The 18,818-nt window shown below is 38.8% G+C and overlaps 1 protein-coding gene across 9 annotated transcripts in view; it reads left to right on the top strand.

The window, feature by feature from the left end:
- Positions 1 to 18,818, top strand: part of ESRRG (estrogen related receptor gamma) — a 373,125-nt gene that overhangs the window by 145,376 nt on the left and 208,931 nt on the right. For 2 of the 9 annotated variants that reach the window (XM_071426010.1, XM_071426006.1), the window contains one exon: positions 1,034 to 1,092. The exons of 5 other annotated variants lie outside the window; for them this stretch is intronic. Coding sequence is in view for 2 of the 4 variants with exons in the window: in XM_071425990.1 (XP_071282091.1) it covers positions 1,153 to 1,187 (35 nt within the window). In the remaining 2 variants the exon portion in view is untranslated. Of the gene's footprint in view, positions 1 to 1,033; positions 1,188 to 18,818 lie in introns of all 9 variants that reach the window. 2 more of the 9 variants (XM_071425990.1, XM_071425985.1) reach the window with 1 other exon arrangement.

Consider the following 18,818-nt stretch of genomic DNA (forward strand, 5'->3'; position numbering starts at 1 on the left):
AGCTGTATCCCAATATAGATCACAGTGGAAAATGACTCAAAATTACATGACAGCTTCTCCCCATTTACCTTCCTCCCCTCCCTTTCCCTTTCTCAGCCTGTTTCCCAGTTGGGCTGTGGTAAGAAACACATCGTGTATTGTGACATTTTAGTTTACTGTTACTAATAATGCCTTTGCATCTTTCATTAGTGGGTTATTTATAGGATTGCAAAAGGGCATTGGTACCGCTTGGCCTCTGAGGTGGTACTGCCCCTGTCCCAAGGACTGAGATGATTTTAAAGGGGGCTGGGTTGCACCCCGGCCTTGGCAGTGGGCTTACCTAGCTCCAGCAGAAGCCTTGGGTTAAAATCCTATGGTTTAAACCTGCTGAGGCCAGTCTGGACTTTAGATACTTTAGATGCTTTTATAAACAAGAAGACTTTGCCTCATAACTCCTGCTAAGCCTGCACCTGATGAGCTGCTCGGAGCTGGAGGGCTGTGTTTTCCCTAATAAATTCCTTTTTTTGAACCCACTTGTTAGTCAAGCATTGTGCACACTAACTACAGCGAGGGCCCTGGGCATAAATTACTCTCACGTGACACTGTCTCCGAGCAGCCCCCCAGTTATGGATTACTTTGTTCTCGACTTGACAGGAACATAATTAGAACTGTTGATGAAATCTACCAAATTGTTCCTCCGTGGCCTCAATGGTCAGGAAATTTGGCTGAGTCGTATTTGTCACCGACGTAAAGGCTCTAAACACTTCATATTAACTATGTTATTAATGTGCCCTCTAATCTGTCCGTGAATTGGTAACACTTGGAGGGAGCTTGTGCTCTAATAGCACCTTGTGATGAATTCATTGTAATGCTGTTCAAAAGTTTCTGGAGGGTGGGGGAAAAAAAAAAAGAAGAAACCTTAATAAAAAGTGCATATTTCTAGGTTGTTTCTTTTTTCTGTATGTGCTTTTTTATGTTATACAGTTTTGTTTTGTTTTGCTTAACTGGATATTCATTTAGGCTTTACATTGACAGACCCTTTTCTGTTCTATAGGATTTGCTGACATTTGGGCTGTTTCATTGCCAGAGGAGGCTTTGTGTGTCCCAAAGGAAGTGAGTGATCTGGCCATAACAAATCCTGCCAAAATATTTTAACACCGTTACGATTTTCTAATGCAATGCGTAGTGAATGTGACTAGAAAAGGATGGTGAGTCCATGAAGGGGGTTCGCTCCCTCTCCTCCCATTTGTCTGGTGGAACGAGCACGCCATAGCTGCTGGGGGGTGGGAGGCCACAGCCAGCAGTGGGAGGGGTGTTTGCCTCCTGAAGTGCGTCCCTTCAGGTGCACCAAGGGCTCAGGCTTAATCTTTAAACCAACCTTTCAAATTTTGCTCCTGCTCTTGAACTTTGTAGAGTCCCAGGTCATCAGAGACAGCGTTTTAGTGGTGTTAAAAAATGTATTTTGACTGCTGTAAGTGTTCAGTGAGTTTAAAAGGGGAACGTGTTAGACACTTATGGATGAGAGAAGGGTTAGTGGCTGAAGGCCCTATAAGTTGAGACTCTTACCTTCAAAATGAAGGGCTATCTTGTACTTCAGAATTGTTCTGAGGAGCTTTAAGGCGGCTCTTAACTATATAAGCAACTCTACTTAAAATGTTAGAACACAAAATTAAGTTCTCACATGTAGTGTTCAGGGGATGAAGACAATTCAGACAACCTAATGTTTAGCTTAGAGCTGTAGGTATGGGAAAGCTCAAATTTATATTCCCAAGCTATTCTCTAGAGCAGCAGGTAAATTAACTGTTGTTTTTATAATACCTTGGTGATTTGTTTCTATTAAATTTAATACCATCCACTCCCCTCTCTCCCCCCATCCCCCCAAAAACCTAACCCAAATATAACTAAAGTTAGTCTTTGGTGAGCAATTTAAAACCCAAAACCAGTAAGCAATTTGAAATGTGCTGACTGCAGAATATCAGCCATCATCATGTGTCCAACATGCACCCTATTGGATTACTCTGGCAATTGGCTTCTGCAGCAGGGTAAACTCATGTGTCTTTAGTCAATTTTACATTTATATACTTAAAAATAAAGTAGTTGTGTGCACCAGCAAGTTTTACTGAAGGAGTAAAAGCTACAGAGAAATAGAAGAGTTGAGCATGTCCATGGCTTTTGCTCAGGTGGCATAAGTAAAGTCTGGCCTTGTGCTGTTGATGGTGTTTCCCACTTGGACGTTTCTCTGTTTGTTTGTCTTTGAATACCAGATAGGATTGCAAGTTGTCACACTCATCTCCTGAGCCCTTGTTCAGGTTTTCAGGGCTCACACAAACATTCTGTTCCCTGTGGCCACCATATATGGCATTTCCCAGGTCCCAGGGGCAATGATGCTGTCACCAGCAGGAGGGAAGTGTTAGCCTGGGAGTTAGGACTTACTTTCAGACTTTATTTTAGGATCTTTATATTCGTAAATGAAATTGGAATCTTAACTCGGCATTTTTCTCATGCAAATCAATCTATTTCTAGTAATGAGCAATTTAAGTATTTTTTTAATATTGTAGTTGCCATCTCGGGAAATCAGGACCAGAATTCAGGATGCTCAAATTAGGTGTTAGTGCATACAGATATTCTGTTGATGAATCTATTATTAGAATGAAATAGTACTTTCCCTGGGTCTGTTTCTTTTCACTGTTTTTGTCTCTTTTTCTCTCTCAGGTCATCTTGCCTAAGTTTATTCTTCCATTCTTTAATTTCACCTCACCATTTGATTAATTTCTACCAAAGCCATGGGCTCTTCAAGGACTTTCTAAATTATTAGATCTTGTTACTTATTTGCAGTGAGTTCAAAACTGAATTGCATCTTCTTTTGTCATAGTCTTGTTTTATTACTGTTCTAAAATGGGACATTATTTGGGGCACACTTCCCCAAAAGAATTCTTTATGCCGTCCTGGCTGTACTTCATCTGTTTTTCTAACATGCATTTGCTACTAAAAATTTTCTATGAGTGAATGAGTATTGTATTATCCTTGAATGTCATTCTTTTTCTGGATTTGGGGTTATTTTTTGGGGTTTTTTTTAAGTTTCTGATACAATGATACATTTGTATCTATGTATGTACATCCTGTACATACAAATCTAATTTGTCACTCAGTAGAACCAAATGCATGAGGAGCAGACCTTAATCCTGATTTCACTTGTTTGAGAATAGGAAGTAAAACTACTTCTGTAGAAACCAAGGCACTTACTCAAGGCAGGGAGGTGAGGAATGGGATTCTAATATCAGAATTGGAATATTAATTTGGTAAAACTGTATGCTCTCACAGTGTCAGCTGTGGGGAGCATATGCTAGGACATGCTTGTGTTCAAAATCAGGTTGCATAGTTAATCATTCCAAGAAATAGACTTATCACTTCATAAACTCTAGCAAAGACTGTTTTCTTTTCCAAACATTTAAATTACTGAGCCGTTTTATGCATTAAAACCCAATTATGACTTGCATAGTATTTCAAAGAGTTTTCAAAGCTGTTTCTTTTAGGAACTATGCATAGTCTGAGGTTTTAGCACTGAGTATTTCATATTTTCAGCTGTATCAACTGTAGGGTTTTTTCCTACCAAAACACTGTTTCGAGAATTTTCATAACCAGACTAATCAGCACAAATCCCAAGCACCCAGTTCCAGAACATGCTGCATGTCTCCTAAAACTAGCAAACTAAAATCCCAATGTGGCCATTGAGCTACAGAATATAGCTTAAAAATACTTTATTTCCTTTTTCTAAGATGGTGAAGACCAGGTTAAAATAAAGGGGTTTTTCTGCCACCTCTTTTCTGTCACATTATGAGAGGAATAAAAATCAAGATATGTTGCAGGATTTTAGGGAATGAGATTTACCTGTTACGGATCAGAAGTACTTATTTTAAACACCACCCTCTTGTTTATAGGGGACAATTTAGTACTTGAGCTAGACATCAGTTTAAAAAAACTCCAAACCATCCAAAACTCCAGAATAATCTTTTGTCTTACTCACTTGGGTGCTGGTTTGTCAGCAGAGAAGTGTATGTGAATCAGATCACACTGATTTGGCCAGGAAATGAGCACTGTGGTTGTGTATAATGCAGTAGCTAGGAAGAGCTGTGCTATAAATATGAAGATATAAAGAATGTGTGTGACAGTGGCACCATGATGAGACCACTTACCAAAGGCACCCTAGTCCTGAGTATAGAAAGCTATCCCCAGACCTTTTGGGAATTAGTAGGATGGTGTTTGGTAAATGTTATATTCCCAAATTAAGGCTTAGGTACCATGGATATCAGGGAAAACAAAGTTTATAAAATGAAGTAATCCTACTTTAAGGGTCAAACAAGAGAGAGAATGGTTTTCAAAATCAGGAAGCTGCTTTATAAAGACTATTATGGACCCAGGATCCCTGTATAGGAAGAAGCAAAGCTGTTGGCTTTAACAAAAAGAATTAAAAGGGGACTAGGCTGTTTCTCACCCCACTCATTCTGTATCTTAGAGCAGAGCTGGAGTTGAGATGGGAGCCTGGTGCTTCTCTTCATGAAGAGATTGTATGAATGAAAGGTTGCAAAGATATTAGAATTTACTAAGTCAAGTCATACTTGTCAATGACTTCTCTTGCTAGATATTTAAAGTTCAAGTGCTTGTTTGCTTTAGTTAAGTGCTCTGAAGTGCTTTTAAAAGTGTTGGCCCATTTATATAAACAAATTGAGAAACTCTATTGACAGTCTTCCCAGTCAGAGTATGTTACCCAATATTTGAATATCCTTCCATGAGTCCCAAAAAGATTTGCACTAGCAACTTCTAAAACACGTGAAGCTTTGTTAATGGAGCATTGTGTTATTTTATCATAGACATTGCCAGAAATGCAGTTTCTTGGTTGCGCACAGCCATGAGGAGGAAATAGAGGGCAGTCAGTAGCTCAGAAACTTATTTATCCAGAACTTAAGTGTGACTTGAGAGGAAGAATGAGCTGGAGGCCTGATTTCCTCTTGGAACAGTTGCAGTAGGGAATTAATACTTATATCTCTCCCACAGTTTTCCCCCCTCCTGCTTAGCTGTGCTAACTCGGGAATCTCTTTTAGAGCTCAGAGTCAGGCAACCAAATTTAAACACATTCTCAAACCATGAGAAAATCCTGTTTGCACACATATGGCCACTCACAGAAAGAAAGGAAACTACCAACACTTGGTGAAGGTGAAGGCTGGGATGGTGTTTATGTGCTTCCCCACAATGATCCTTACCTGCAGTGCTGTAGTGCTTCCTTACTCATTGTTCTCCTCAAAACATTGCTCTTCTGGAGTGATGTCCTTTAACCTAATGATACTGTTTGATACTGAAAGCCAAAGCATGTCATACAATTGTATATTAAAATTTAGCCTCTTTCTGTGGATAAAGAAATGAGCATTATTTGGAGGGATCACTGGGGAGACCTTGTGCAGTAAGATCAGGGCAGTTATCTCCAGAAAAAGTAAACTGAATGCCATCAGCAACTATCCCCCAAAATGCAATGTAATGTGAGCAATAGAGAGTGCAATCTTAAAACTAAACTGCATCCTTCTTAAAAAAAAAAGGAACAACTAGCTTGTCCTAATAATTTTAATCTGCATGTGCAGTCTTTTTGCCTACCTTACATCCTCTTGGTGAGATTAAGGTGGTGTCATAAGCTGGTGAATTTAGAGCTGTTGCTAATTTAAACTGCATTTAATAAAACACAAGTTTGAGATATCTTACAAATCAGTGAATGTGGCATAGTTTGAAGATTGCTTTTGTCAAGTTTGATTAGCTCAAAGAGAAACCTTTTCTAAATATTGGTTGAGAGATTAATCAGACAATGTAAGACCTTGAATTATTCCTCATCACAGGAAAACAACATAATGTATTACCTCATTTGAAGACTGGAAAAATGTAACTTCTGAGGATTTAAAATTTGTGTTTTAAAGATTCTACTCAAGGCAAAACTTTCAGGCTGTTCTTTTTTTAAATCAACTTGTAATTTTTCCATATTATGTTTCACATTCTACAGCATATTCCCATATTACAAGCTGATAGTACCAACATCATTACATTGAAGGATGTTCTCATTATTGACTTCATTCTCAATTAATTATAAGTTTGTCATGTTTTAATGAGTAGGATTAAACTTTCATATTCCAAATATATGTCCTGCATTGCTTGCTTAGAAGCTTTCTAAAGAATGTGGCTGATCGACTTCTCTGAATCTATACAAGGAAGCAAAATATTCTTTGTGCACATTAAAAAGTGTTTACTGTATTTACAAACACTTGCAGAAAAGGTTTAATAGCTCTCTGCTTTGGAACAAAGTATACAATTTGGGCAAAAGCTGTACTGCTCTTTTCTAGCCTTCCCTGTCACACAAACTGTTGTCTTCACTAAAATAGAAACTCATATAGAGCTCTGTTTTGTCCTGTAAAATAAAGGATGGCAACAGGGAGAGTAGCCCTCATGTATTTCAGACATACCCTAATTTTCACTGGGTGATCTGTATTCTTCTTCAATAAATGCCAGCTTCTTTCTGTGGCCTTTTTTTACTCTCCCCCCAAAATGAGAAGGTACTTTGTACTTTTACTTAATTGCCCTGTCTTACAGAAACATGGCACATTTGCATCGGAGCTGCTGCCACCTGTGCTTTTCAGATTCGGTCCAGTGCAGCTCTGCAGGGCGTCTGTCAGGCTTTCTCTCCTAACTTCACTGTGCACTATTAGATCCTACTTGCTAACATAGATCTTGCTTCTATTTTCTAGGAGAAGTTTTATGTTCATTTGTCGTTTATTTCCTTGTACAACTTCACACTTTTCTCATTAGTACAGATCAAATAATTTCTTAAGACTGGTTCTTCTTTTGCTTACTTTCCTGCAAAACATACACACAGGATGGGTGTATTCTAGCCCTGTTGTAGTTTCACTTCTGCTGATTTCAGTGTGCTTAGGGGTTTTTTTCCCCCCTGTATATCAGTAATAATTAGATACCTGTAAGCAATAAGCACCAGCAAGTTTGGAGTCTGTGTCAATGTAGATAGGTGTCATAGTAAGGGCAGGTAAGCAGATTCCTCAGCAAAAAGAAAATCTTACATTAAATATGTTTCTACATTGCTTGTTTAGCCTTTGTTGAATTAAAAGTAACCTTGCAATGCGAATAGCAATGTCAACTGATATCACAGTCTGGCTAATAACACACAAGCATGATTTCAAGAGGGTTGGACCAGCATGGCCCACACCAGGTAGGAACCCAAAGTCCTGGAAAATGCTGGGCAGCAATCTCCACCCCAAGCCATTTCACATGAGACCTGTTACTACAAATAGCCTGTGGCTACATTTGGGTATTCAGATTTCTACAGGATGTGGCTGCTCTTTCTCACTTAGCAGATGGCTTTTCATGTACCATCACCTGTCCTCCTTCGCCTCACTAACAGAGTTGTGACAAGAGCTGTCCTGGTGGTTGTGAAAGCTGCTTTCTGCATGTGGCCATCATAATTATCACATGTGAGCACCTTTATTTAGCAAGTCCACACATACATAACTGGTGCAAATGTCTTATGTTTGGGTACATTCATTTTATATCTTTATATCATTCATTTGTATCTTCATTTTATGTCACTTAGACTGTGAGTGTGGGGTGGGGATATTTTGTAGCCTAATCAGGGAGTTAAACCTATGCAAAACCTGCTTGGTCTAAGGATCAGACTTGGCATTTCTGTATGACAAGGGATGGATTTCTTCATACTCTCCTGTTTGGAGGAACATCTATGGATCAGTTGTGCCTTTGCACTGGTTGAAAGTAATTTGGTAATCCCAAGCATGGCAATGGAAGTTTTATACTCCACTTCCACTTCTCCTGTCCTCAAGCACGTTTTGTGCATGGACCATCCTTATCATCAGCATCTGTCTTTTGAGTGATGCTTTACTTGTCTCTAGGTCTCTGTCCCTTTATACAATACCAGATCTAAAATTGCATCTGTCTGGAGGGAAAGGCATGATCTCAAAGAATTTATACTGATTTCAAAATTTTATTGCCAGGAACTAAATGTAATATTGCTTTAAATTAACCAGTAATTATTCAGAGTCATGTAGGAAAGAGTTAAAAATACTAAACAAAAAAAAATCCCTTTTCCAGGCAACTGGACTCCTTCCTTTCAACACAGCTGTTACAGGAGGTTTCAATGGTATGAATAAATGTATTTCTTTTAAGACTTTTGTTGTTTAAAATGCTATTGTTTCATCTGAGGTGTGAGGAGATGTGCTAACCTTGTCAATGTGGGTGCAGTAGAGCAGAAATGATAACTGTATATACTTTTTTTTTTTATCAATATACAGAGTGTGTGTGTGAGAGAGAGAGAGAGAGAGAGACAACTTATTTAAATCCTGAATACAGTCAGACCTCATATGCATTGTTAAAAAAAAGCCCTAAAGAATTGCATATGGATTAGGGGGATGAATATTCTATTATTTCAGTCTGTTCTGCTGATCTTCTTATTGTGACTTTGTGCTTCAGAAATCTGCCAGGAATTTGGCTTTGCTGTACTAGACAGTAATTTTAAATGTGTATCAAGCACTTGATAGTGTATGATTTGCGTGCTGTTGCATTCCTATTCCCTAAATTTTCCACCAATTTATTACTTTTTTCATACTGTTTTAATATTTCAGGATGATGAATATATACAGCATCATTAAAAGTAAATAAAAAATGCATGAAATTAAAAAATGGAATATTAGATGTTTCTTTGCTGTAATCCCTAGGTCCAATAGGAATGAAATGTCTCTGTTCTGTCAAGTAATCCCTAAACATGATTAGGGACCTTGTAGTTTCCACATAGCCCACATAATATTTGTATCATATAAGCCTATTTATGTAAGGTTTGAGTAAAAGTTGTTATTAGAAGACCTATAAACCTATTCTACAATTCAAAAAGATATGCTTGCCTCTTAATCTCTGTACTTTTATTATTTTGCTGGAGATGGCAATACGCCCTTAATTCATATTTCAGAATTCTGTTGCATCTTTTGGGTACTTATATCATGCATTAACAATCCCAATGAAATGTATTTTTAAGACAGAGGACTGAGTTCAACAGTTCATCTACTCATGCAGCTTCTCCTTAAATCCTCATTGGAAGGGATGTGCACCTCTTTCTAGGTCTCTTCTTTGACATCAGGGTTTAATCTGACCTGGGGGTCTGGAAATGGAGAGATGATTTTTCTCATTTTGGGGAAGGGAAAGTGGAAAGAGGGAGGGGATTAATTTTCTCTGCTTAAATCCTGTGATAATATATTTTCAGTGATGGAGGTGCTTCTGGCAGCTCCATAGAAAGTTTTAGACATCAGCTTTTGATTTCATGAGCCTATAGCAGAGTTTTCAGGAGAAGTAGCTAGGAAGAAGGAAAATGGCGAAAAGCCTTGAATGACAAAACAATAAGACAGGAGAGACAATGGGCATTCCCAGCTGTTTCTTGTGACACAGTTGTGTTGCAGGTACAATAATCCAACACTTCCTATTCCCTGGCTCAGCTTCTTTCCTGGGCAGCAGAAATACTCATAGTCCCATCTTATGTGTTGTTAGGCTGAATTCATGAATGTGCAGAAGTATTCCAGTTCCATGGTAGCACAAGGAAGATCAATAAATAAATAAGAATAGTAACTTATATACTTCTATGGTTTGAGTAGGCTTTCACAAAGAAAATATTTTTAAATGATACCAGAGGTCAGTTGTGGCAATTCTGTATTTCCCATAAGAAAATTTGAGATTATATTAACCTTGGGCTATCTACTCAGAAAAACCCTGTGGAAATACTTTCCACACTGCACTGAAATTTACTTTTATTTCATTTTCGGCAGTTAGGGTGGCATTTGAGCAATAGCCCTATTCTTGTATTTATGAACTAAGAGAAGCAAAACTGTTCACTGCTGAGCCCAGGGATCCTCTTCCAGGAAAACTGAGATCAATAATGGTTATCAAGTCTTCATTTATAGGGAGTGTTAAATGACCACAAAGTCCTGACATTCTTCAGTTAATAGGTTATGCTTAAAACCAGGCTACCTACCCTCTGCCCCCAAGCCCAAGCTACCATAGTCAGAAATTTTGATCTTTGATATGATTTTAAACAGTCACTTTGAGTTGTTACAATTCCCTTTTAGCTGGAGAGACTGTATTACAGCAGTGTCAATAAGTTAGAGGTGAATGATGGTTTCCCTCACCAACCTCCTCCTTCCTGCAAGTAGTAGAAGGTGGGAATGAGATGATGATGCTTGAGGCTCATTTTATCATCCAAATCAGGGACGTACAATTGTTATTGCAATTACTTTTGGATTTTGGTAATCAGCAAAAAGGGAAGTGCCCAACCCAACTAGAACAGAACAGCCCCTGAAAACTGAAAAGCCTTGCACGCTTTTTTGATGTGTTTTTAGATGCCTTTATTCCCTCAGTTTAAGTGGAAAAGAGGGATTTGGAAAGCAAGAGCTTAATTTAACAAAATAATATTATGCTTTCGATCCTTAAAATGAAATGAATTATTTGGATACTTAGCAGTATAATGTCTTTGAATAATGCTGGTACTTAAGTTGGAAAAAATTATATTGTCAGTGTGCTGTGTTTTCCTCTTATGATATTTTTACCAATTTGGCATTTATGGGAAGCAATATCATTGTTGAGAAGTTTCCAAATTGCTTTTTATAGAAATCCGCAGAAATTAAATCTCGTCCTTGTTATGAAAATGAAGTGATGTCTTGAGACACTGGTATATTAGCACAAATCTGTGGAGACAATAAGCCAAATTCTGCTTGCAGTTTTATTGTGTGTCCACTTTTAATAGCTTCAGGAAGCTGTGTTAGGTATAGGCTGTTGCACTGTAAATAAGCATCTGCTTAACTACAGCGTTTGAGCAGCACTAAGAGGCAGAGTAACATCCCTGCCCTTGTGCCTGTCCCCTCACACTGTGTGGCTTGGGACATATTGGAAAGAAACACAAAAATGGGTTGGAAGTGAGACCAGTTCATGGAGAGGCCAAGCAAGCCACTCTTTAGAGGGGTGCAGTGCAGAATTATTTAAACTCAGCACCATAATGGGTCTTCATAGCTGAATTTAAACCACATAATAGTGCTGTATGTGGTGTGTTTAAATTCATTGGCAGAATTAAGGCAGGACTAAGGCAAGTGCATGATTGATTTTCACAAATACAATCAAGTCTAAGAGATGGAGATGCAAGATGGATCAAATTTTAAGAGCTGATTTACCTACATCAGATATTTAATGGGATGCTTAATTTGATTGCTTCACCAAAAACTACTCACAGTAGTAAAGCCACTGACTAAATGTCTGTGTAATCAAGGGATCTGCGTGCATCTACATCTTGATTTCCATGTACAAATAACCAGCAATTAATGGTTCAGAATGACTGCAGGGAAAGGTTTAAGGTTCAAAATGGTAACCCTAGGGTTTTGGGGGATCCTTTAGCATTATTCATGATGTTTTTTAGGGGTATAGACAGGCTTGTGCAAGTCCATGTAAACAGAAGATTTTTAACTTGGGTTGCAGAAGGCTCTTCATGGCTGCAGCTAGAAGCCATCTCTCTTCAGCAAGGTTGGATGCTTTTAAGAGTGAGATTTAGGCTCTTAATATTAACCCCAGCATATTAGCCTACTCCTGTGTAGCCTAAGTGTCCCATTACCTGGGTTTGTAAATGAAAAATAGTAAAGATCTTTGAACAGAGGGATGACAGCTGTTGCATGTATTTTGTAGCAATCACAAGGCACTGTATACTTTCTTCTTGGGATTTAGCACATTTCTGAGTGAAAAGTCAGCAGTCAGTATTGGCACCCTTTTTATTTTTTCTTTTTTAATTTTCATTGTACTGTGTATGAAGTCCATTAGACTATCAGACCAAGAGTCTTGAAAATACTGATACATCCTCATTATTTTTACTGTAGTATTTCTATAGTACTGAGTCATCAATTACATTTAGTATTTTTATTTCCCATGGCACAGCTGCAACAATTGAAATTAAGGGTGTTATGCTCACAGTCCTTTTCAGCACTCAAATGAGTTCAGGCAAACTTTGACTGTTTTCTCACAGTAACCTTTACAATGCAACCGATAAACATTATTTTTGTTTTAATGATTCCCAAATAATGTCATATTTAAATGAAATGCAGTTTGCCTCAGCAGGGTTCTTTGAATTTATGAGCATTTTTGTCCCATATCCTACAATAATGTGACAAATATTTGCATTTTTACTGTTTCCTTGAACACTTTTAAACACCCATTTTTAGGAGACTTCAGATTGCTTTTGAACATATTTGAATGCATTTTTAGCTATCACCAAGCTTAAAATAGGAACCCCTTTTTCAGCTTATCTTTATTAAACACCTGTAAAAATCAGTGATATTTCTTTTTTCTTATAAAGCTTTCTCCCTTTAACAAATGCCAGAAATGCTGCACTGTTTGTTCCAGTATGGGCTTCTTTTCTTGGTGGTAATGGGCAATAAATGGTCTGGTAATGTCTCTTCCATACACACAGGCATTTACCTGCCTGAATATCATAAACAGAAACTTTAAATTGTAGTGAAATGCATCTGATCTTTAACTACAATCAATTAATATTAGAAATGCTAGGCAGCTTTTAGAAGATAGCCAGAATTAAGTCTTAGAAATTGATCATTCTGCACAAATGATCATGCTTACAATAAAACTCTGATTTAAAGAGTAGGTGGCCAGGCATGGCAGTGGCAAATTATTTATATTTTCTTATTGAATATTCACTATCATTTTTTTAAAACCATGGGTTTATTTGTCAGGGGAGGGATTTTTGTGGCATTTGGGGTGTGTCTGTTGTTTGGGGTTTGCTCAGACAGGTGCTTTAGAATACTTTCAGCATCTTTATAATGTAAGTGTGGAGTTAGCAGGTTAATCTTGCTGTACTTGGAGGTAGTTTTCACAGAGTTTTTCATGTCTTGGCTGGGTTAAGTTTTCTGGTTTCATGTGCTTTTTGTTTTAAGCATGTATATTGGCTGCTTATTTTTAAAGTAATGTTTTCATGTGTCAGATCAAATTAAAAAGAAATCAATCACATTAATTCGTGTATCTTTATACAATCATACCAATAACTCTCTAATGGGAAGGTTTCTGTATTGTTGTTCTCCTGCAAAAATAACTTCTGTGTATGGTTTTTAGTCAAAAACCCCAGCCAAATACCCTATAGAGAATTTTGTAAGTGAAAGCAAATAATTTAAATTAAGATTGTGGTTACTCACCAGTCTGCATTTGAGCACTGTGTTAGATGTTGGTTAAAATTAGACTTCCTTAATGGACTACAGAGGGAAGGTGGGAGTGAAAACAAGAAAAAGATGACAGAAGTAAATATGCTCATAAATACAGCAAGGCCGTGTTTGCTTTTGTGGCCTTTGATCAAGCCCAGGAGTTTACTTTCAAAGGACGTCGCGGGATGCTTGGGAAAGGAGCAGCCACCCGGCGTAATTGGGAAGGGGGAAGGTCTGCAGCACGGCGGCTGCTGCTGCTCCTGCCTCTCTGATAAGATTGTAAGAGTTGCCAATATCAGTATTCAGCCTTGTAGCGTGTCAGGGCGCTTTCATGTGAACTGAAGTGAACTGTCTGTACGCGCTCCCTCCCGCGCTCCTTCCCAGCGCTCGGCGCCGCATTGAAGTCAGGGGAGAGGAAAAAAAGATTTGAGGATTGCCCAATTTGTTCTGACATAAAGAGATGTTTAGCTCTGTGAAAGGTGGTGGAGGCAGAGTGCCTGACTGACATTTCAACAGGCTGTCTGCTGGGATTGCTCACTTCATGTCCCTTCATATTCCTGCTGTGTCCTGCGCGAGTGCTCTTGTCTAATGTTCACAGCGAGAGTACCAAGAGTCCCCTGGGCTTCGGTGCTCAATACCTTGTTAGACGGGGCGTACGATGCCACAGCTCCTTCTTTCATGCTTGCTTTTGCTCTAGTGTTTCAGGCTTCTTTCAAGTCCAATTTTTTTTTTTTTTAAGTGATTTGCTAAAATAACTGCGTGTATCTCCTAATCGCCTTGGTCTTCTCTCAGCAATGCTAGACTTAGGAGGGGAAGAGAATAAACGATCCCAGTAAGTTAAAGCTTTAAGCGTCTTTCTGTGCTTTTGTTTTTAAATAAGGGTGCATTGACCTCCTTTGGCCTGTTTAGAAAACAGATGAGAGAAAATACTCGTTGAACAAGCAGTGGGAGGTATAAGATATTGATAATAAAGCTGAGACAGTGCCTGATCTGGAGTGCTGAACTCCATACCAGGGGCTGCAGGGAAATTTAGTTGTTGAGGGTCTGTGTGCTTTTACAATTCCAAACATGTTGTGATGCATTCTGGCATGCCACATCCTGTTAGATCACATCGGGGCAACCCATGGAGCTAAATAACACTAAGAACATGACTTAATGAGAGCTAATGCTCACCCCTTATTCCAGGAGCATTATCAGGTACCTTGTTAGCCACAGTTCCTATCTGGATTCAATCCTCCTAAAGCAGAGATGACATTAAAGATACATGTATTATGTTTTGGACAGATAGATACATTATTTTTCATTAACTTTCTCAAAATACATTCATTAATGGATGTAGTTTAATCCTTGTTAAGTCATTAAAATTATTCACATACTGCACTCATGGTCGTCCTTACATCTTTTCAAAGACACTTCTCTTCCTCAAGTGTATTATTGCTGGTGACAAAAAGCAGATTGGTAGCATACCCATTGCTTCCTGCAGATCTGAGATCCCCATCCTGTGAACCCAAAAACACATTGCATGGATTCCATGGTGCACATGGTTGCCACTGCTCGAGTTTCCCCTCAGTTTCAAGCTCTGATAAACATCTCTTCATCCTCTCTCATCTGGAGGTGCAGTCATGTGTCTCACCAGGCTAGACATTTCCAATGCAAACGCCTATTCCCAGATATACCTTCCGAACTTTTGTGTGTAAAGCTGCACCCTTGTTCCTTCCACGGTGCAAGGACAGAAGCCAGTGACCGTGGGTAGCTGCATGGTTTCCCTCAGCCAGAGGTATATCTAGTCTCACATTCTCTTTGCTAGGAACGAGCAACAACTTCTTTTCCTGCAACAGACTGAACAGGTGGATGTTAAAACTAACTCCTTATCCTTTCTGTAGCACCTACAGCCCAGAAGAGCTGAACTTATATCAGTCCACTGTCATAAACTGAGGGTGTTGTATATGTGCTGTGGAGGTCTTGGCAGGCTATTCAGAAGACAAAATTCCAGATCTCTGAAATTAAAATTGCCAGGGAATTACCCAGTGAGGTTTCTGCTGTAGATGTGGTCCAGGTGATATCAGGAGGTTTTAGAAAAGGTTTGATGGATCTCAGACACACCAGAAAAGGCTTTCACATACACAAGGATCATTTAGAAAAGGGGATACCAAGAAGATAATGCCAGTTGTGCCTATTTTAGTTGGTGGGGTATCCCAAACTCCTATAGATATTTCAGGGCAGAGAAGCATACTGGCAAAATGTCTTCATCCTTCAGGTTGTGGTCCAACAGTTTGTGGTATGAGTCTAATTTAAACATGTGAGCAATTCAGGAGATGTGTGGGGCCAGGTCGTGTGGAGTGTTACATACATTTAGTGGTTTACTGCGCTGAATGCTGAGCAAGAGCTGTGTGCTCCCAGTAGGAAGGAAGCCAGGGCACGTGAGATGTGCACAGGTACAGACAGACAAATGCCTGTTGGTGTGTGTGCTTACAGGCTTGTTTCCTTCCTATTTGCTTTTGTGTGCATGTATCATTATGTAATATTTCAGCTATATATCATTAATTTAATTGTTTTATGAAATTTGTACTTGCCTGTGCAAGCATAGCAGGGAAGCCCATGCATAACTGAGGTTGATTGTTTTCAAACAGCTGATTATAGAATTTACCATCAATTTAACAGAAGTTGTGTTTATTTAAAAATTGACTTAAAAGACAGTAAATGACTTGATGACTCATTAAATCAATTTAAAAATTGACTTAAAGTGCTGTAAGTGACTCATTATGTTAAGCTATAGAAAGACACCCAATAAAAATAAGAAAAAAAAGAAACCTGGCAGGAAGTTGTACTTTCATATCCTGATTTATTTTTGTTCGGAATAAAATGGTCTGATTACCAAAAGTGGTTGCAAGGACATCTACATAACTATTATGAAATACTCAGGTAGTAAAAGCACTGACATTAAGCAAGGGCCAAGTGTCACTGAAATACTTCCCTGATTTTTGTATCAATAAATGAAGTTTAGAATAATGCTTTGGCTGGGAGATACTGAGTTGCATACCAGGATACTATTAAGTTCCTAATATTGAGTAACTGTTCTATATGTCTCAGATTTGTTGAACATAATGTCTATATGTTAAACAGTTTTCTATGGTATTTAAAAATTGACATTTCAAAGAGTGTAATAGCATAATGAAATGTAAACTGAAAACAGGAATGAGTTAATTAGACTAATGATCCCTTGACTCCTTTATTAGCCAGCTCTTTAGAAATTGGGATTAGCTTTGTTTTCTCTGCTGAATAAAGACAGGAAGGATGATGTTGATTCTAGTAAATGACAGCACCAGAAGAAATTAGTGTTTTCCTGTGCGTTATAGGTTTCATCATCTGAGATAAAAATTTAGCCTTCCTGCATGCATACCTTATTTCATTGCACTTGGAGTTTCACTCCCATTGAAAGAGAAATCAGGAAAATAATTTAGGAATGCCTACTGATTTCATATCACGGTTTTAAGGGTGATCCACTCTATATGATTTCTGGACTTGAAACTTTAACACTCTTTGTGCAAACCTGGAGTAGACTGGGTTTGAATTTAAATGAAGTCTTCAGAAGAGGCCAGCTTGACAACTTTTTGATCTAGGTTTTGAACATTTAATTTCTCCTCTCTATATGAGAGTGATTTGCACATCTCTATTGCTTTTAAGGGCTATCAAGAAGCATGAGAATTATCTCTATAGTGGTTCAAACCAAGCATGCACAGAGAAACAAAATCGTTTTTACGACAAATAGGAGGATTCGTAAGTCAGCAGCTGCTAGTGAAACAACATCATTAAAACTTCCAGCAATTCCAGACCTTGCTCTCGGGACTCGCTCAGGCCAAGCAAAACCTTAAATAAAGTGCTGAATTATAGGCAGGAAAAAGAAAAGCAGAATTTAAATTGGTAGGAATTAGCGATGATTCACTAAGCTAATTTCTGCCCTCCGTTTCCCTTGTGTGATGGCGCATGGAGCAGCGCTGGGATGAGGGAGGGCAGAGTGGGAGCTGCTGACAGCCAGCTTTTAAGTTTGGATTCTTTCTGGTAGATCTTAATCCTGCAAAGTAATGAGCTCCTCAGCTCCCCACTGAAACCTATAGGTATAGAGGGCGCCCAGCACCTTGCAGGATCAGATCTGTAATGAATGCCTGAGGAATACAAAATTTATCACACAAATGAGGCGACAGAGAGGAGGTGGCAACAGCTGAGTTATGAAGCTTTTTACTTACAGGCAGGGCTCGTTTGCTATCCTGCATGCCCTTGTTAAGCGTTCTGGGAGCACCACACTGAAGCAGAAGTAATAATGCCACTTGTTTATAGTTCAGTGTTTCCAGCTTTCTGGAGGGCGCTTTTGGAGGAGTGCAGTGGGATGGCAGTCAGCACACTCGGGTATCACTGCTCCTCTTCTCCTTTATGGAAAGGAGCATCTGGAACCCGTCTCATGCCTATTAGTTGTCCCCTAGGTGCTGCTCGGTGGCTCTTCGGTGTGAGGCTCCCTGGGCGCTCGATTTTGGCCTGTCCTGTGCAGGGTTTGCAGAGCCGAGCGCTGCTCGCAGTCCATCACTGCGCCTGACCTTGCGGCTCGCTATTAATTTGAAGTAGTGGAATTAAAATTTTCCATTCTTTTGCATTGTCATGCCTCACGTTGATAAGCACAAAGAAATGTAAATAAAAAAGACCTATTTCACAACCCTAGCTACAACCTTTTTGTTTTATGACAAAAGACAGTTAATTAGCATACTAGCAGTAAGCAGCCTTCCCAAACTCGTGCTAATTATGTATTCTGTTGACCGTGACTCCAGTCATAAGGTAATTGGCTTGCAGCAACATGACATTTCAAATCATCTCTTGAAATTACATCAAAAAGCCAGCCTGTTTTGTTTTGATAGGGGAACAATCAATTTGATAAGTGGTAACACAGCTCATTGTTTCACATTAATTAGACTAATTGCAGCATGTTAGCCTCTGAAATAGACAGAACTTGGAGAAGACAAAGGCTGTGGCCTTTAGCATGCAGTGCATGTGGTGGTTCCACTTGCTTGCACATACTGTAGGCAGAAAACAGAGTTGTTAGGATTCAGCCTTGCGGGAGACTGGGTGTTAACAGTGGTTTGATGTGTTATGCTTAATCCACTGGCTTTCAATTATAAGATCCACGTTCAAAAAGTCCCAGAGAGAGGAAAGGGGGAAGAAAAAAAAAAGCCATTTCAATACTAATGGTGACAAAAAGTTTTTGGTGATCTTTTATTTTGTGTCTCCTGAAAGACAGAGCAGAGATCTGGCCACAAAATCTCTTCTATGTTGTGGCATTGAGGGACATGATTTAGTAGTGAACTTGGTACTGCTGGGTTTATGTTGGACTTGATCTTCCAGTCTAGATGATGCTATGATTCTATGTTTATGGACTAAAAGACCTTTCTTTGAGGAGCCTTTACTTTTGTTCTTGTGTTTGCTGCCTGTTCCCACTAATGTTTTATTTCTTAGGATACCTCAGTTGGGCTATTTTTATTTTCACTTTTATATTTACTTAAGAATAATGTA

The sequence above is a fragment of the Agelaius tricolor genome, unplaced genomic scaffold (assembly GCF_023055355.1).
Source record: "Agelaius tricolor isolate 1412-34295 unplaced genomic scaffold, bAgeTri1.0.p SCAF_1, whole genome shotgun sequence".
NCBI classification, from domain to species: domain Eukaryota; kingdom Metazoa; phylum Chordata; class Aves; order Passeriformes; family Icteridae; genus Agelaius; species Agelaius tricolor.